The following is a 19239-nucleotide window of genomic DNA, read 5'->3' as shown; positions in this document are numbered from 1 at the left end:
ATTTATATATATGCCCTTTTCGTATTCGATATCTACATCCAGAATCATATTCTATATAAGATAATAAACCCAACTTTTACATCATAAAGGTAATATGAAAATCAATATCGTAGTATAGTCAAAAGTCTAAAAACATTTAATTTATGGAAAAAAAATGTAAGAAAAAAGTAAAAAAATAGGGAAGAAAATAAAAGCGGTTAATAAGGGAATGGAGGAGAAAAAGAGATAAAAATAGAAAGGGAAATAAATAGGCATAATAAATGGGATATGGGCAAGTAACTTTTTTTTTACCCCCATTAAATTTACCCCTATTCTTTCACCATCTCTTCCTCTCTTCTTTTCCTTTCTCAAAACATAATAACGAGAGGAAACACAAGCAGAAGAAGGGATCTATTTTAATGTTCTTTTTTTCACTGTAAGACATCTCCTTTCACCTTTCTTTTTCTTTCTAAAATGTATGTATATATATTCTGCATTGTATATGTAATCTGACTTTGCTTTTTGTTGGTACGTACATACAACATGCAGGATCAATCTATATAAATAAAGATGCTGAGGTTTCTAATTCTTTTCTCCCTTTTCATACACTCTTGTGTTGCGGCTCCCAAGGCTCCTGCTGCTGCCGCCGCTCTTCCTACCAAAAAATGGCTCACCCTTAACGGTATGTTTCCTTTTATGTAAAAGTAAACCGTGCATGTTCTTTTTTTTTGTTTCTTGATTGTATATTCTATGAAACTGCCCATATTTTTACATAATAACATCTGTTGTTTGTTTTTTTCTTGGTCAAGACCTAATGTTTGTCCGTAAGAACCCATTAGACTTCTGATCTGCATTTCTAAAGCTCAAGATTATTTTTATACTAATTTTGTCATAAATGATAATATTATAAATCTGTGTTTTTTTATTATGGTAAACATGAAATTGTATATAAAACAGTACTTAATTTAAAAATATTAACCTGTTTTATAAATTTTTGTAAGGTGAATTTTATTGTTTGGTTTAATATTAGATTATATTTACATATATAATAAAATGATATAATTTCAATATTAACAAAATGAGATTATTTCAATTTCTAATTTTGTTTTAGTTTTTTGGGAATTTATTTTAATATTTATAAAATAAAGTAAAGCACTTTTTATAAGATTGTGTACAATAAAAATAAATATATTTGGTGGTTAAAAATGTATTCTTGTTTAATTAATTTTTGAATTAAAAGTAAATACAAAAATAGGGAAACAGTATTCTTCTTTAATTAATTTTTGAGTTAATAATTAATCATTGATTTACAAAGGTATTCCTGATATATTCAATTCTGGTAAAAATATTAAAATTTTGCCATATTATTTTACAAAAAATACAATTTTAAAGATAGTCTAACTAAAAATATCACTATGAAAAAAATTAGATGATTCTATTTTAACAAGAGAACTATCTTTTCTTTGTTTGTCCTTTTTTTTTTTGAACACTCTTTTCTTTGTTGTCTTTCAGGTCAAGAACCTGGGGTTGTGGCCAGAGGCGGCATCTCGGGTCTTTTCCCGGAGTCATGCGCCCTTGCAAATGACTTGGCTATTAGCAGCAGCTCGCCTGGCCTCACAATCTTGTGCAACCTTCAGATGACAAACGACGGTGCTGGCATTTGCTTGCCTGATATCAGGCTTGACAATGCAACCACCATCTCCACCCTCTTCCCCAAAGGCCAGAAGACCTACAAGGTCAATGGTCAGGACCTTAAAGGCTGGTTTGCCCTTGACTACTCTGCTGACACCATCTTCTCCAATGTCTCTTGTATGTCATTCTCCTCTTTTTGCTCCCCTTTCATGCTTCCCACCATCACCACCGCCTTTTCATATTTTGTGTCTTGTTGAGCAGTGGTCCAGAACATCTACTCTCGGCCCAGCATTTTCGACGGCCAGTTGCCTATTTCCGCCGTGGAAGACGTCCTAGGAATCAAGCCTCCCAAGTTCTGGTTGAGCGTTCAGGTTTCTCCTCTTACTCTCTTTGAAACAATATAAGTAACCAACCTCTGGAGGGTTTACTAAACAAAAAACAAACAACGCAAATGTGCAGAACGATGCATTCTACATGGAACACAAGCTGAGCCCAGCCGAGTACCTGAGAAGCCTAGGATTCCGTGGCATTACTTTCATCTCATCTCCGGAGATCGGTTTCTTGAAGAGCATCGGGAGAGATGCAGTCATGTCCAAGACAAAACTCATATTCGAGTTCAAAGACCCTGAAGCAATGGAACCCACCACCAACAAAAAGTACAGCGAGATTCTGCAGAACCTTGCAGCCATCAAGGCATTTGCTTCAGGCGTTCTTGTCCCCAAAGGCTACATTTGGCCCATTGACACCGCTAAGTACCTTAAGCCGGCCACCACCCTTGTGGCTGATGCCCACAAGGCCGGTTTAGAGGTCTATGCCTCTGGTTTTGCTAATGATATGCCCGCCAGCTTTAACTACAGCTATGATCCCTCTGCTGAGTATCTCCAGTTTGTGGACAATGGCCAGTTCTCTGTTGATGGCGTCGTCACCGATTTCCCGCCAACAGCATCACAAGCCATCTGTGAGTTGACTTGTTATCCACTCAAAAACTTGATTAATAAGAGAAGCTCATACCCCTTACGTGTATGTATTCTTTGCAGCTTGCTTTTCACACCAAAAGGGAAATCTCCCCAAAGCAGGACACGCGTTGGTCATAACTCACAATGGAGCAAGTGGAGACTATCCAGGCTGCACTGACCTGGCTTATCAAAAAGCGGTGGAAGATGGAGCAGATGTGATCGACTGTTCTGTTCAGATGTCCAAAGATGGAATAGCTTTCTGCCATGATTCTGCAGACCTCACGGTAAGCTCCACCGCCATGGCCACGTTCATGTCCCGAGCCACCAGCGTTCCTGAAATCCAGCCTACCAACGGCGTTTTCTCTTTTGATCTCACTTGGGCTGAGATCCAGTCTCTGAAGCGTAAGAAACTGGTTTCTTTTCTAAAGTTTTCTGAAACTAAATTAATGACAGTGGGATGTCTCTGCCTACAGCTCAAATCCAGAGCCCTTTCATAGCTAAGGTGGGAATCTCGAGAAACCCAGCAAACAAGAATGCCGGGAAGTTCGTAACTCTTGATGACTTCCTTAAGTTCAGCAAAGAAAAGGCAGTCACTGGAGTTCTTGTCAACATCCAGGCATATGCCCCTTTTTTCATTAATGCTCCTTTAACTTACTCAAAGCATCACCACTAACGCCTTGTTTTTTTTGTTTTGACAGAATGCTGCTTATTTAGCCTCAAAGAAAGGCTTAGGAATCGTAGACGCAGTCAAGTCCGCTCTGACCAAATCCACACTCGACAAGCAAACAACCCAAAGGGTATTGATTCAGTCAGATGACAGTTCAGTTCTGGCCGGTTTTGAGGCTGTCCCTCCCTACACTAGAGTCTTGAGCATCGACAAGGAAATAGGAGATGCTCCCAAGGCATCCGTTGACGAAATCAAGAAGCATGCAGATGCTGTCAATATCTTGAGAAGTTCTCTCGTCAGCATCTCCGGAAGCTTTGCCGCAGGGAAGACCAACGTAGTGGAGGAAATGCACAAGGGGAATATCTCTGTTTATGTCTCGGTGCTAAGGAACGAGTATATCTCCATAGCGTTTGACTACTTCTCTGATCCTACGGTAGAGTTTGCCACATTCATTGCAGGGAATGGCGTTGATGGAGTCATCACAGAGTTCCCTGCCACCGCCAGCAGATACTTAAGTAAATTCTAAACATCTACAAGATTCATGAAAGATTTTGTTGATCATTTAACAACACAAAAGCTGATGCTTAACATTTGATGCAAATGCAGGGAGTCCATGCTCAGATTTAAACAAAGAGCAGCCCTATGCCATCTTACCTGCAGAGGCTGGCGCTCTAATCTCCGTGGCAAACAAGGAAGCACAGCCACCAGCTAGTGCCCCAAACCCACCTCTTGACGCCAAAGACGTGATTGATCCTCCTCTGCCTCCTGTTGCAAACATGGCCGCCAACAATGCAACTGGAGCTACGCCAAATGCCCCTGGTCATTCTGGCTCTATTGCCACCACTGCTAATCTGTGCCTTTCCTTGCTGGCAATACTGGCTATGGGACTCCTCTTTGCCACTGATTAAAAAATTAATCACACCACATACGTTGTAACATGCCCGCCCTCAGCATTTTCCAAACTTGAGCTATTTACGTTTTATTCATTTTAAACAATATATGCCGCAAAACAGTGATTTATTACTATAGATCAAAGCTCTAAAGAAACTTTGTTTGTTTGTCATAGGAAAGTTTTGATTTCTGTAGAGATTTTGAAACGTGATAATAAGCTCGTATTCTATTTACGAACCTTTCTCCATCAAGCAGTCTCTACTTTCATAGTTGTTGCTGTCTCCTCATAATAAACCTGGAAAAAGGAAAATACAAATGATCAAGTGTTCAAAAGGTTGTTTACAAAAACAGTAACAAAATTACTACAGTAAAATACAGTGCCTCGTGTACTTTATAAATATCCTCGCTCTCTCTCGAGGCGCTTAGTATGTGAACAAAACTAAAAGACCAAATAATCTTTGACAAAAGTTTACATCAACTACTACAAAGAGTATTCTCTCAAAGTAAAATCCTTATGCGTATTATTCTTACACAACATAGCTCACTCCCACACACTCTTCCTAAGCTCCTCTAATTAATCTTCATGGAACTTGATCCTCCACGGCAACAACTGCTCCGTGGGATGCAAGAATCTCATGCCATCCGTTTAAATATAAGAAGCTACCCCTCGATCCAGCCAAAGAGAGCCAGGCTCTCAGCTACTTGTCCACCGTCTTTTCCTTGCTGGCCGCTCTGCTTTCACCTCTGAATCCACAGGGCCTTCAATTTTTGCAGAGGGCAGCGTCTCAGACTCCATTTTCTTTACGCCCGTGGTATCTTTCTCCGTGGGCATTGGAAGTTTGAACCGTTCACTACGTTTCTTGAGTTTCTCAACCGTGTCCAAGTGCCGATCTCCTGGAGGTCCCTTCTCGCTTCTATCTTTGGTCTCTGCAAGGTCATGGCTACTTTTCTCTTCAGTTACATCCCGATTCTTGTCATGGACAGGTTCGAGAACTCGGCCGTTAGTGCCTTTTTCCTTATCTTGAAGTTTTGAAGAAGTGGACGATGCCTTGACAGTGACAACATCATCTCTCTCTTTGTGGCTTGCCCAACGCTCCATTTTCGTACGTCCTCTCTTTGAATCTTGCAGCTCATCACCAGATGAAGCATCCTCCTTGTGTCTTTTGGTGGCGTTAGTCTGCTGTGGGATCTCACTCCTGTGATTTCTTGCTTCGTTTTTACCTTTTGAGCCCTGGAAGGCATGAAAGAAACATCACTACTGACCCGTTGAGGCATATTAAAAATGACCAGACCAAGAGATATATTATTAGGTGAGGTTAGTCACAGGAACAAAATGCTTCGCAAGGTCTATTGCAGTCACGATAACCATGTTACGTCAAGTTTACAAAAATTGGATGAGACTAATAAAAAAATAAGTTTATAGGCTGATAGAGCATACCGTAACTTCGGAACTGCCATTTTCTTCTCCTTGCTTGCTCCTCGCTGAATCTGCACCCTCTCGTTGTTCTTTAATCTTTCGTCTTGAATCTTTATGTTTTCTGTCTTGCAATTGCTGACCGTCCATTGAATTAATAACGTTGTCACTTTTAGCGCTTGTCTTCTCCTGCCTTGGCATTTTCTCATTGTTAACAGTCTCATCTGTGCGTGCAGAGAAGTCTCCGTGTCCTCTATGATGAGAACTTTCTTCACCATGATATTCCCTTCTCTTCGTCTGTTTACTATGCCTTGTTGAATCTTTTGTGAGATGCTCTTTCTCAGAAGCTTTATAATCATCCTTCATCATCGATGATCGGTCTTCTGAGCCTCTATGACCCCTTGTAGTAGGTACCTGCCTCTCTCTTCCTCGTGCTGATAAGCCATCCTCCTGAGTTAATTTCAATTTATCCATATCCTCGCGCTCTCTCAACCTCTCATTTCCATCTCTCTGCATATAGAAATCATCTCTGTGCCTGAGAGAACTGTGGTCATCAAAATCATCTCTGCTTTTATGTTGGACATCTCTCTTTTGATGGTCCAACCTATCACCCCGTTCTCGTTTCAGGCGGCTGGTTGATTCTCTTTGGCCATGTGAGATTTCATTCTTTTCAGAGCGGTTTCTTCTCAAGTATTCTTCATCCTTCCTCCTCTTGCCGATGTGATCATCCAGTTCATAACTATTTCTTAAACCACCATCATCCAAATGCTTTCTCGATGGAACATGATCATCTTTGTTGCGTATGTCACTCTCTCTCATTTTACCCCTCTGCTTAGAGCCCAGATCCTCTTCACGATCCCTTTTTCTAAACCCTTCATCCCCACCTCTTCTACTGAATGGGTCATCCTCTTTCCTGCGCCAGAACCCCCCATCAACATCTCGCCCTTTCCTTCTATCATAATCGTCGCCCCTTGCAATTGTGTAATCAACGTCCGTATGAGGATTTGAGTACTCCCTACCACCTTTGCTTGCCGCTCGAGTTCTTTCCATTTCTTTCCCTCTGTCTTGATTCTTTCTGCTCTGATACGGTGCACTGTTATCGTGATGTTTCTTACTGCTAGCTGGTCGAGTAGAATGCTTATTTTGAATAACTTCCTGTTCTGCACTATCCTTCAATTGCTGATGATCTCTGTGACTTTCAGATCTTGCTTTGCTGTTTCCACTACTTCTCTCTGTCTTTGATTCCCCTCCATCATCTTCTTGAACTGCAGAACTCGTTTTACGCTCCTCTTCCATCTCAGCATCTTTGCCGGCAACACCTTCCATATCTTCACGATCAACACTTGATGACATTGTGCCTCTGTCCCCAACAGGAGACGACGAACGAAAACTCTGGCCACTACCAGTGCTTCTAGAGATCTCATCGTCTTGCTTTCTGAGAAGCCTTTTACGTGGTTCATCCTGGGTAGGACTTCGTTCAGCAGATTCCCCGTCTGGTCTTCTGCTGTTAACGTACCCAGTCTCAACTGGAACATTTTCTATAGGAAGGCTACTAACAGCTGGTTCTGTGTCATTTTCACCCGAAGGCGCATCCTCGTGTGAATCCTGACATACAATCTGGCAACAAAATCGATTTCAATTAGTAGCAGACATTATAGCAGGAAACTAAGCCTCACCATTAAAAGCCAAAATAAAGAGAGATTTGAGACATGTTCAACCTCAATGATAGCATCTAGATCACGCATACGAGGAGCACGTGTATCAACGGATGGCTGACGCTCACCAGAACCAGTCTCCACAGGTATCGGTCTTCCAGGGGGCTGAAATAACCAAAAGTAAAAAAATCATCCAATACTCTCAAGCTTTAGATAGTAACAAGAAAAATGTATAGCCACGACGTTCCAGCTTTGATATACAATATAGAAAACCACATATAGACGATGCTACTTTAAATGAGAACAAAGGCGGTAGGAAACATACCAGTGCAGGTCGAACATGAGCTGGTACTTTAGCTGAATCAACTTGAGCAGTTTCTACCTTCACTAAATTTGAAGAATCAACAGGAACACCCTGCGCCCCTGTTGCTGCAGCTAACTCTGGCGGCAGATCTGGATCATAACCCTATCATTATACAAGAGAATGATTAGGAATCAAATGTCACCCATTTTGTAGGGGAATAATCAGCACTTAAATGCCATACTATAAGCCAAGATCCAGTATACCTGATCTGTTCGACCACTTTCATAAACACGTATTCTGCTTTGCATCGTAGTCTCGATACGGCGTTGATCCTGAATAGAATTCAAAGAAGGTACTCTTAGTACTCTTCATTCGCTGAAATAAAAGATATGAATCACAGTTATTAATTACCAGCTGTTTGCAATAGTCTATCCAGGTCTCCTCATTCAGTCCAAAGTTGAAGTAGTCTGTGATATCAACTCCTTGATATCTCCAGGGTTTATCCTCAAAAGTCTCTATGTCAACCTCAAATATCGTCCTAAAAACACGCAAGGATAGACATCAAATAAAAGAAACGCAAGTCAGTACGAATCAAAACTTGGTGCTTCCAATTAGATATCAGGAGGAAAGCTCCACTACTAAAATCCACACAGTCCGAACAGAAAAAAAAATTACTTGTGAGAAGGAAGAGTGAAGTCAAGTCCCCTCCCAGCTGTATTACTACCCCAAGCCTGGTGGTAGCCTTTCTGTGCAACAGAAGGATTCCTCATTCCCATCGGACGCCAATCTCCTCTGCCACGACCAGCCATAGGACCAAGGTTGGCGGGTGGACGAACTTGACCTGAGGAGGTCCCAGGAGCAGATGCAGCACCTCCAGGCATGGGAGCTGCCCCCGGTCTTACATACTGCAAGATAAATATAGTTATTCTCAAGTACATCAATACCAAGCCTTCTTTTTTTTTTGTCAGCCTTAATCCAAACGAAAAATATGAAATCTTTGATGGGATGTTGGCTTCATAATGTTAGTTAAGGTCCCAAGAGATGTTATTCTTCTCTCACTTAATTGCTAAAGGTTAGATTTTAGGATTGCGATATACAAAGAGGAAAGTAATAACGTTCTTTATCTTCCATTCACATTTTTTATATACTCTGCATTTGCATTCAGCTTTAGATACAAGTACAAAGGTTTATAATTTATGAAAAATAAAATGTTTTCACGACAAGAACACATACCACTAAGTAATCTAACCAGTGACAACATTGTTGTCTCGACACTGACCTTAAACTGAGAATGAAACGGATGATACCCATGACTGCTATACCCAGCTTTAGGCGGCCCAACAGCACCTCCAGGCCCACTCCCCTTGAGAGCTTCTCCTCCTCCCTCTTTGCCCTCTCCTTCGACTCCTTGCAAACCATCTTCTCCCCAGAGCTGATCCTCCATAGGTTGGTTCTGATCCGTGTCGGTCACTATAACAAGCGGCTCTTCATCATCGTCGTCATCGTCAGCTTCGTTGTCTCCCATCCTCGATCTTCTGTTGTCGCCTCCCATCATGACGTTGTTGTCGTTCAACACTATCTGTAGATCGTCTTCACTGTCGCTATCCCAATCATCTCCTCCTTGTCCTCCGTATCCTCCTCCTCCTCCATCGCCAGCCTCATCGATTGTCGTCGTGACGCCTCGATCTAGGGCCAAACCGGGAATCGCAGGGGTGGAGTCCGCGTCGGGCTCTTCGATGTCGAAGGTCATGTCCTTATCGTCGCCTCCGCCGCCAGAATCGAGATTCGCGGCGTGAGGGAGAGCGGGCGGTGGTAATTTGGGAGCGGCGGTGGTGTCGGAAACCCTAGAGACGGGAGGTGGATTAGGCTCTTCTGGCTCATCTTGATCTTGGGATCGGAGGTTGAGGTCGATTGAACGGAGAGGAGGAGGCGGGGGAGGAAGGACGGCGGGGGGTTGGAACACGTCGGAGTAGAGATCTCCGAACTCGTCGTCTTCGTCCATTGGAGGCTGATTCGAGTGAAGCACGAGAAGGAAGAGAGAGACGGTGGTGAAGCTATAAAGGGCTTCTGAAGAAGAAGAAGAGATGTCTCGGCCCACCTCTAGGGCCTTATTTATAGCCCACAACCAAAACAAATTAGGATTAATAAATTCAATTCAATAAATATTAATATTCATGAGCAAATCTAAAAAGTTTTAAAACAGTTTAGATTATTTTCCCGGAAAAGCTATGACTACATTCAATTCTACTGATCTTGGCCGCATTTGCGTCTTTATTCTCGGAGCTAGTTCAGTACAATCAACCCCAGGATGATATTAGAGTATAGAACCGTAAATCAAATTGTTGGTTAAGTGTTGGTTTAGTCTGGTTTAATATTCAATTGTAAACGAGTGAATAAGCTCACTATATAAGCTCACATGAGGGCCGTCTCAATTATTTTTTGGACCCTGTTCAAAAATATTAACAATATATTTAAAGCATAATGAAATAGCTTTAGAAATTAAAAATTTTATTTATATATGTTTAACATTTTTTTATAAATTATAAACTCTAAATTAGTCTGTACTGTATTTAAATTTTGAAGTCTTAGTCTCTTAGACTATAATTTATGTATATATTGTTGAAAATTTCTTTAAAAATTTTATTTTTATATTCGGACCATGTTCGACCGCTCCAGATGCACATACTATTTGACAGCTCTGCATGACAATATTGCTGAACTTGAAAGAAGGTCATCTTATTGTTTTTTTTTGTCTGAATCATTCACATTCTAACAATGTGTTTTTTGTTATTGATATGATTGGTTTCTCAGGCTAGAGGATGCTGGATATGCGGTCGGAGCTCGAGTTATGGAGCGTCTTTGCAACCGGGAGAAGGTTCTACGTTGTGTTTTTAGCGAAACTAAACTGATACTTGTACACGTGTTGCTGCCTGAAAGACTCAAAAGACAAAGTGTTCGTGGAAAAGCAATTCAGTGTTCATAACGCATCTCTCTCTCTCTCTCTCTTTATGTGATGAATATAGATCGTCTCATTGTTTCAGGGGAACGGGAGAGAGACACGGTTACTTGGAATTTTATCTTTCATGAAGATGAGTACATGATTAGTGAAAAGGAGCTTCTCGTGAACAGGTTCAGATTGCTCTAGTTTAAGGCAATTTGATTTAAATTAAGACTAGTGATGAAAAATGAGGAAAAGTGTAGCTGCATATCGATTCCAAAAGACATGGGAACATTCAACTGCGGGGCGTTTGTTGCTGGCATAGTGAAGGTGAGTGTCCTCCTTGGTAGATTCATCAATAGGGTTCAAAAATGGGGAAAAGTGTAGGTGACAATTGTTCTACATCAATGCTGGCACAGGTGCTCAAAAGAGAGGCACTGCCAAGCCAATGAGAGCACTTTTTTAGCACAAGTTGCCACGATTTGGGAACTCTGGGCCTTGCGTGAAAACAGTCTGTGCAAATCCGCCTGTTTTTTTTTGGATAACTTATATAATTCATGTAAACAGCATACATACACCCTCTTGTTACAGTCCCAGCTGATGATACAACAATGACCTCCAAGTTTTTATTACAGTGGAATGCAAACATAGTTATGCCAACTGCGACAGAAGAGTAAAAGCGTGATATCATCCAATACTGAAATTACAAAAGTAAATTTATCACAATGCAAAGAAGGAAACAGACAACATGTGTTCAAACAAATCAGTTCCTTCCCAGAGGAAGTGACCTGCAAGAGTAAGTCTCCCTGAAATCAGACTTCTTCTTAGAAGAAGTAAAGAGAGAAGCATAGACTTCCTTGGTAGCATTAACCGGCACTGCATCCCCTGCCTTGAACTTCTTCACAGCAACACCATTACCATTCACATTCACATTATCCATCTGTCTCTTCACCACCTTCACACTCGCATCAGCCACCACAGCAACACCGTTCTTGCTCTTCTTTGACCCCCCTTTCTTCTCTCTCACCTTCGCCTTCTCCTCCTCCATCTTCTCCCTCAACAAGCTCACCTCCTCCTCCGTACCATTTATCACAATCTTATCACAATCCTTAACATCAGCATGACACACCAAACACGACGAAGACTTCACTTCCTTCAACGCCTTGGCGCTCATCACATGCCCACACCCCCTCAAAGCGAAAAACTTGTACTTCCCATTAAACTCAAGCCCCGAGACCGGACACTGAAACTGAGCACTGGTCGTATCTCCCGACAAACCATCACCCCCAGCCACATGCGTTAACTTAATATTCACCATATCCTTCAAACCCTTGATGTAAGAAAACTGCTTAGGCAACTTCTTAGTCAACAACGCGTTCACCAAAGCCTCTTTATTAAACAAGTTCCCGAGGAGATCAATCACGCAAGGCTCAGCCAACGGCTCGTTCGATAAAGCGCAGTTCAGCCACTTGGATAGCCTCTGCTCGTTGGGATCGACCTTGTCAGGCTTCTTCTCCGCGTACATCTTGAGGTAGCAATCGCGCGACTCTGCTCCCGTCGCGCCGCCGTCTCCTCCGCCTCCGAGGAGGCGAGGGTGGAGAGCGAGCATGGAGACGGGAGGTAGGTTGGATACTTGGATCCGTGTGGAGGCGTTCAGAGGCTTCCCATCGAGAGAGACGGAGAAATCAGATAGCGATGATCTACGATGCGAGGGTTCGAGCAAGGAAGTGAGATTTGAAAGAGTCAATACGGATTGCGAAGGATCCAATTGAAGAGCGACGGATTGTTGATGGTAAGGGGATTTAACGAGGATCTGGCGACGGATGTGCATCGTGGCGGAGCAAGAGGAAGGTACTTTTAGGTTTCCGATCAATTGTGATTTTTGGAAATCGAAGAGAAGAAGAAGAAGATGCTAGAGGGAATAAAACGACAGAGTATTCATATATATATAGCTGGACCGACTTATCAACGAAATGGACCGCTTTAAATTTGGGCCTTGGGCCTGATATACTGTAGAAACTATACAATCCAAACCTTAAGTTTTGGATTCGCACAATTTTAAATTTATTACAACATTAATGAGAAAAGCCAATAAAATCTCGAACTTTTAAATTAAAACCAAAAAAACTTTTAACTCGTGTTTAAGCTAAAAAATACTCAAAATTTTAAATATTGGTTATTTTAGTTCTTATTTTGTATTGATTCGGCCATTTTAAAAATTTGAAAAGTCAACTATTTAATCGTAAATGTCTGTTAATTTGCTAATCGACATTGTTACTACTTAAAAATTCTTATTCGAAACCAATATCATTATTTTCAGCCTCATTATCATTCTTATTAGTCTCACTATCATTTTTATTATCACATTTTTCACCCACGAGATTATGTTGTTCAATCGTAGCTTCCCTAACATTTTCTCTCGCTACGACGAACCCGAAGGAACCATATCGTCCTAGACATCCTTTGCATTATCAATGACTCTGGGTTTTGGAGATTAGAAGATTGAGAGATTAGAAAAACGGAAAATTTAGGTTTCACGAAAGAAAAGATTATTTAAATGTTTACAAATGTAAAACGACATCATTTCATAAGTGTTTAATCAGTTTATAGCACGACGTCGTCTAGTGAGTTAACATATACGTTTACGGGTTTAACAGTTGAGTTTCTAATTTTCTAAAATGACCTAATCAACAAAAACTAAGAGTTAAAATAATCAATATTTGAAAGCTAAACTATTTTTTGGTTTAAACATGAATTAAAAATTTTTTGGCTTTAATTTGAAATTTCAAAGTTTTTAACCGTTTTCTCCAAAATTAATTGCAAAATTAAGAACATTTTAATCATTCAAAGTGTATACCTACCTGACGTGACAATGAAACTTTGAAGAAACAGAAACAGAAAAAAAAAAGTAAAATTGATTGTATGTAGATTCGAATAAATCGTGAAATGGCTTGTAAGATTATTAACAAGAACCAAAAAATATACAAAGAGGCCGGCCACGTACGACTTTTGTGAAATAATATATTAGAGAGATCGAAACTCAATCATTAATATCCCAAGATATACATAGGAGAGTATATAAATATAAAAATAGAATAATGAAACGGCCAGTAAATTAAAAAGAGTTTAAACAATACCAAAAAAAATGAGGATAAAAATGCGTGAGAGGGAAGCAAAGAAAGAAGACAAGACAGAAGAGATGGAGAATGGAAATGGAGAAGGAAAGGGAGAGTTCATAAACCAAAACAATAGTGACTATTTCCTCGACTCCATGTCAATGCTCTCTTCTCTTCCTCCTTGTTGGGACTCTTCTCTTCCCCCTCCTCATCCTCCTCCACCACAATCTCTCCTCCACGCTCTCACCGTCGACGCCTCTTTCCCCGACCAGTTCCATCACCCTCAGGCATCAAAGCTATCATCTCTTACATCATAAAACACTATATTGTAAGTCTTTCTCATTCCTTACATGACATCTTTTTGTTTTGTTTTTTGTTAATGCAGGAGTCAGGTGGTCCAAGCCAAGATGGGTTGCAAGCACAAGGGACGGTTTCTACCACGAGCGCACCTGTGGCTCGTCAAAAGCCTAGGGTCCGAGCTAGGAGAGGCCAAGCGACTGATCCTCACAGCATCGCTGAGCGGGTATATCTCCATTATTCACTTACCTCCCCATCTCTTATGTTATCTTGGGTTGATCTGATTGTATGGCTTTGCGCAGTTGAGAAGAGAGCGTATTGCTGAGAGAATGAAGTCTCTTCAAGAACTAGTTCCCAACACCAACAAGGTACACAATACTTTCTTGTTTTGTATCAAACAACTCTTGTCTTGATCTGTGTAATAACCCATAATGGTTAATGCAGACGGATAAAGCATCAATGCTGGACGAGATCATAGAGTATGTTAGGTTCCTTCAGCTTCAAGTCAAAGTACTAAGCGTGAGCAGATTGGGTGGTGCGAGGGCAGCTGGTGGCCCAGGCTTCAATGGTCTCACCTCCGAGGTCAGTTTCCCTTTTTAGGTTAAGTGGCATATCGCCACCAATCATCATCATCATCAATTCATCATGGTCTTTGGTAATGTAGGTTGGAGGACGGCTCAACCCCCTATCTGGACCTAGCAATGGCTTAAACGGGAAGGGAAACGGAACAGGATCATCCAATGAGAGCCTAAGGTCAACAGAACAGAGAGTTGCAAAACTGATGGAAGAAGACATGGGATCTGCAATGCAGTACCTTCAAGGAAAGGGGCTTTGTTTAATGCCCATCTCCCTCGCAACTGCAATATCATCTACCTCTAATCATTCTCGTGGGGCTCTCTTTAACCCCATCTCAAATATCGTTGCGGCTGAGGAGGCAAATGTAGCCGTCGCATCAGCATCAGCTGCAGCTGCTGCACCTGAAGCCTCCACTAGTATGGATGATGATGTATCTGCCTCCAAGGCATGAACCATAGGATCTTTCATGTGTTTTGTTTTCTCCGTTTTAAGTCAAACGCTAATATCCATTTGACTTTTTTCACTAAGCATAAATAATATTAAAAAATATTTACAACGACGAACATACCGGACACGACATGGACACTCGTGTATACGTGTGTGGTTGTAGATACAGAACAGAAGTGGTGGGACCGAAAACTAAGAGGCATGCGTCCCACTACTTTCCCAAATCGCTTTGTGTCAACGTTCCTAGTGTTTGATCAAATCGAATGAAACTGGAACCAGTATAATAATATTCAACTTGAAGCCTCCCACTTTCTACAAACCATACAATATTATATCTTAAAGCATGATTAGTAGAGTTCTTATGAGATTCTTAACTTTTTTAGTTAAGAGTTAAGAAACGGTTTATTATATTCCGCTAATAACCTTATCCTAAAAACCTCCATTAATAGACAATACTTCCCACAAATTTAAACAACAATATTCCCATTGTTATCTTGTCCAAAATTGGCAAAATAAATGAATAAAACTATAAAATACCTAACTTTTGGGATGAGCATCGATGCAGATAACTCTGCCAATCTACGTTTGGATGAAGTCGTGTCTGATACTCGACTCGCCTTCTCGTCTTTTCTCGTTGATAAACAGTATTGCTCGACGCCACTATAGTGTCGCTGCTACAGTGTCCCTAGTGATCAGTCCAACGATTACACTAGTCCCCCATCATCGTAGAGAAAGAGAACTGACCCTTGTAGCAAGCATCTCTAGCTTTCAGAATAACGTCTTCGTGAACCTGGTTAGGGTTCGACAAAGTATAAGCAATGCATCGACCACCATCTCTCTAAGTCTTAACGAAGACGGAAAGATCGCAAAAACGAAGAAAAAAACAAATACTAAAAAGAAAACGTGCCCAAATTCATAAATAGTCGGCCCGGTTCGACCCAATATAAAGAAGCAACGAGCAACAGAACCAAAATGCGTATATACACAAAGAACCAAGACATGTCACTCCAAAATCTATTGTTCTAAACTTCTAACTTTGCTTTGTTTCGAGTTTCGACATAATCAGAATCCAATTACATAAGTTAACTATTCTTCCTCGGTCTACTTTTCAACTGTTACATCATCCGTTCCTTGCTTCTTCAGCTGCTCCAACCCGAAGTTCTCTTCTGGTTGCTTCTTCCACAAGTAATTAGCTGCGTCTATCCACCCTCTATGCACAACGAACTTCTTCTCTCTTATGGCCCACCGCACCTTCTCTGTTCCCACATCCATAGCCACCACGTGTGTTACAGATGCGTCCACTTCCGTTGCACAGGTAGCTCCCAATCCCTCAGCCACCCTCCACAGCGGGTGATCCTCAGCCTGACACTTGGTCGGGAAGACTCGACTGAACACTATTTTACATCCTTTAAGGATTTCTTTACGCACTTGCTTCAATAATGACCTAACGTCTCTGCTCGATAAGTCTTCCCCACCATCCTGAAAAAATGGTAATAATTAAAAAAAAAAAAGTCCAGACAAAAGCAAAGTTTATTGAGCATACCTGAAAGAATAGACTATGCGTTTGCTTAAGGACTTTAAGAACAGCGGAAAGTACCCCATCCGGTTCACTCTCATCGCTCTTCAGCTGCGAGAGAGACTGGAATCTGTGGTCGAACTGCTTGCAGCTTGAAGCAAAAAAGTGATACCTCTCTATCACGATCAGATTGTCCTTGTGACCTGGCCATGCCTGCGTATCAAACCAAGTATCAGAACATCTTATCTAACAAAATAATATCATGATTAAAATGACATGAAACGTCGACAAAGCAGACCAAAAACTTACATTCTCTGTATCGTCAAGAATCAGAACAGCTTTCTCTTGCCCCAGCACCACATCTAAACTTTTCTGATGTTTCACTGTGCCATCATCTCGAGAAATGATCCGTTCACCAAAATACTCTCCTTTTGGGTCCAGCAGCTTGGCCATCTGTCGTGCATATGGCCTATCTCCCATTGTGTATATATACATTACAAACATCTTGCTGGCTTCTTTTAGAAACGAATGAACAAACGGCCTTAGTTTGGTCATCATATGCATGAATTCAAGCATGAAGATATCGCCCCCAGAAACATCTGGAATCAACAAAAAAACAAACTTATAAGACATGCAAAGTGGAACATCACAAAAACAAACAAACGACTGAAGTACAGAGATATTATTTGCTGACAGCAAAAAAATGTAGCAGAATGTACCACCTTGAAGAGAATGTGTATGGCTTTTCAAGTATTCCTCCTCTGGTTTCAGGTCCCTAAGTACAGTTGAATTAAGTAAAGTGTGGTCTAAATCGAGAACTAAACATAACTTCCGTTGGCTTTGCAAGGCTTTCATATCAATATCACGCAACCGGGTGACTTCATCTTGCTGGAGCTTAAAACCCTAAGATAACGGATTTCCCAAAGCTCATAAATCAAAACCAAGACTTGAAGCTCTACTGAAAATTTATAAGGAAATCGAATAGACTGGTATACCTTGTGTATGTATCCAAATGAAACACCGGTTACTTCCACTTTTTGGCCACAAACAAAGCACATGTTTCCAAAGGTACCTGGGTGTTCGCATGGTACCTTGCTTGAGGATGCTTCTGCAAGCAATAACCAGTTCAAAATTCAATATGACAGAACTTAAGAACAGACATCAAAGTAAGGCTGAAGAAAGAGATGATCACCTGAGATTTCTCCAGAAAATGCTAAGGAAGCTACATTCTCAGTCTCATCTTCTGGATACTCCAACTTTTGTCTCTTTAACCTAAAAGGCGAGTGAGAAACATGGATGGTTAATGAACTTTTAAAGACTTCTCATTAAAGGATAAGTTCTATTATCGATGCAAATCAAGAAGAGTAGAAGAGACAGATAACACAAGATCCATTGACATGAACTAAAATAGGGTACAGTACACACATAATTGTAGATTGACGCACATTCCACAATCATCAGATTGTCATAATTTTCAAAACATCCATGGCGTCACAAATTAAAAATACCAAGATCAACGACATTAAAAGCAAAGAGACAGTGATTCTCTGACTCACTTAATATCTGAACAAAGGGATTCATCAATACAGCTAAGCAAGGAAAGCAACGAAACCGTGACTTTAGTTACAGCGCCAAGCTGCTAAATTCAGAGACTTAACTGCGAGGAAGGGACAGAATCAAAACTGTTTCCTTGTTGAATTTAAAACACGAAGAACTCACAGAAACAAATAGTAGTTTCAAGTCTGCCAAAGCGCCAAATATGTTTTATGTTTTCTCTCCCCCTGAATCTATATTCTATCCTATTCAAACAACTCACATTATCGTGCCATCAAAAGCAAGCGCAATGCTAAAACCAACGATCAAATACACAGAAAGATTCACAATTTGTTCTGATAACCAGTATTAAACTGCAGTAGAGTTAGAGTAAATTGAATCTACCTATGATTGGAAACTTGAGCATCAGCATCGTGGGCTTGTTCGATGGGGAAGGACTCAGAGGAGGAATCAGAGTCAGAGTCCAACTCTGTTTCAAGGAACGCAGCGAGATCGTCGCTACTAGAAGAATGCACTGGAGAATCACTCGCCACACTCATCTTCACAACAACAAAGGCAAAATCAAAAGTCAGAGATAGACTAAACCCTAAATTAAACATAAAGAGAGAGCAGACGAATGGAACTCGAATCCAAAATCGCAGAGAAGAATAGTATAAGGAAGAAGAAGAAGATGGACGAATACCTTCGAGTTTGGTGTCCGTCGCTCGAATCGTGATTTGGTTTCTGAAGACGGAGTGGGCGTCGACGGGGTAACCGTAATAGTGGATGCTCCGATTGACATTACACGACTGTCGATTGGTTATTAAGGCCCGTTTGAGGCCCATTAAAAGCCTAACGAAGAAGATCAATGGTCAATATATTTAAATGTGGGATTAGGTGTCATTTGGATTTTATATATGTTTAGGTCAGATTCAGTAAATAATATTTTGGATTCTAATGAATTTTGAAACATATGTCAAATATCTATTTGGAATTCATTCCAGTTCGGCTAATAATACACTAGGTAGTAACCCGCGCCTTGCGCGGCATGCGATATCTATATCATTCTTAATCGCAAAGATTTATAATTTTGTATAACATAAGGTGTATCTTAAATCCACGGTGCTTAACGAATAAATGGATGATAATATGTGAAACATGGAGTCTATGACTTGAGTTAATTTTGACTTCATGTTGATTTACATGTTAACAATTCGACAATCATTGTCATTAGACATGTTTTATTTTTATAAACCGAAGTACATAACTTGTCTTAGATGTTATTAAAATTTTGAAATATAGGTCAGAACACTCAAAA

General features: G+C 40.7%; 5 protein-coding genes and 1 pseudogene across 5 annotated transcripts; 3 read left to right on the top strand and 3 right to left on the bottom strand.

The window, feature by feature from the left end:
- Window positions 1-188: 188 nt before the first annotated feature.
- On the top strand, window positions 189-4338 carry LOC106371576 (glycerophosphodiester phosphodiesterase GDPDL7). The gene is made up of 9 exons (XM_013811659.3): window positions 189-415; window positions 529-661; window positions 1492-1788; window positions 1873-1982; window positions 2071-2569; window positions 2649-2969; window positions 3041-3183; window positions 3266-3749; window positions 3841-4338. Exons 2-9 carry the CDS (start codon window positions 550-552, stop codon window positions 4140-4142), a joined length of 2268 nt encoding a protein of 755 aa, XP_013667113.2. The 5' UTR covers window positions 189-415; window positions 529-549; the 3' UTR covers window positions 4143-4338.
- Window positions 4339-4449: 111 nt separating this feature from the next.
- LOC106371575 (FIP1[V]-like protein) lies at window positions 4450-9542 on the bottom strand. The gene is made up of 8 exons (XM_013811658.3): window positions 8778-9542; window positions 8174-8403; window positions 7910-8036; window positions 7762-7830; window positions 7520-7660; window positions 7258-7359; window positions 5564-7156; window positions 4450-5356 (listed from the first exon to the last, which is right to left on the bottom strand). The coding sequence occupies exons 1-8, from the start codon at window positions 9498-9500 to the stop codon at window positions 4820-4822; spliced, it is 3522 nt and encodes a 1173-aa protein (XP_013667112.2). The 5' UTR covers window positions 9501-9542; the 3' UTR covers window positions 4450-4819.
- A 197-nt stretch (window positions 9543-9739) lies between these two features.
- Window positions 9740-10946, top strand: LOC125578988 (annotated as a pseudogene).
- A 91-nt stretch (window positions 10947-11037) lies between these two features.
- On the bottom strand, window positions 11038-12358 carry LOC106371574 (replication termination factor 2-like). The gene has a single exon (XM_013811657.3). The coding sequence runs from the start codon at window positions 12265-12267 to the stop codon at window positions 11200-11202; it is 1068 nt and encodes a 355-aa protein (XP_013667111.2). The 5' UTR covers window positions 12268-12358; the 3' UTR covers window positions 11038-11199.
- Window positions 12359-13482: 1124 nt separating this feature from the next.
- On the top strand, window positions 13483-14984 carry LOC106370363 (transcription factor LRL3-like). Its single transcript, XM_013810385.3, has 5 exons — window positions 13483-13839; window positions 13938-14075; window positions 14152-14217; window positions 14294-14431; window positions 14514-14984. The coding sequence occupies exons 1-5, from the start codon at window positions 13582-13584 to the stop codon at window positions 14874-14876; spliced, it is 963 nt and encodes a 320-aa protein (XP_013665839.2). The 5' UTR covers window positions 13483-13581; the 3' UTR covers window positions 14877-14984.
- An 800-nt stretch (window positions 14985-15784) lies between these two features.
- Window positions 15785-18778, bottom strand: LOC106371573 (RNA polymerase II C-terminal domain phosphatase-like 4). Its single transcript, XM_013811656.3, has 8 exons — window positions 18625-18778; window positions 18327-18481; window positions 17581-17660; window positions 17384-17496; window positions 17111-17291; window positions 16698-16987; window positions 16416-16601; window positions 15785-16351 (listed from the first exon to the last, which is right to left on the bottom strand). Exons 1-8 carry the CDS (start codon window positions 18721-18723, stop codon window positions 15974-15976), a joined length of 1482 nt encoding a protein of 493 aa, XP_013667110.2. The 5' UTR covers window positions 18724-18778; the 3' UTR covers window positions 15785-15973.
- Between the last annotated feature and the right edge of the window lie 461 nt (window positions 18779-19239).

This window comes from Brassica napus, chromosome A10, assembly GCF_020379485.1.
Source record: "Brassica napus cultivar Da-Ae chromosome A10, Da-Ae, whole genome shotgun sequence".
NCBI lineage: Eukaryota > Viridiplantae > Streptophyta > Magnoliopsida > Brassicales > Brassicaceae > Brassica > Brassica napus.
Note: the sequence above shows the minus strand (reverse complement) of the source record. Positions and strands in the feature narration are given on the sequence as shown.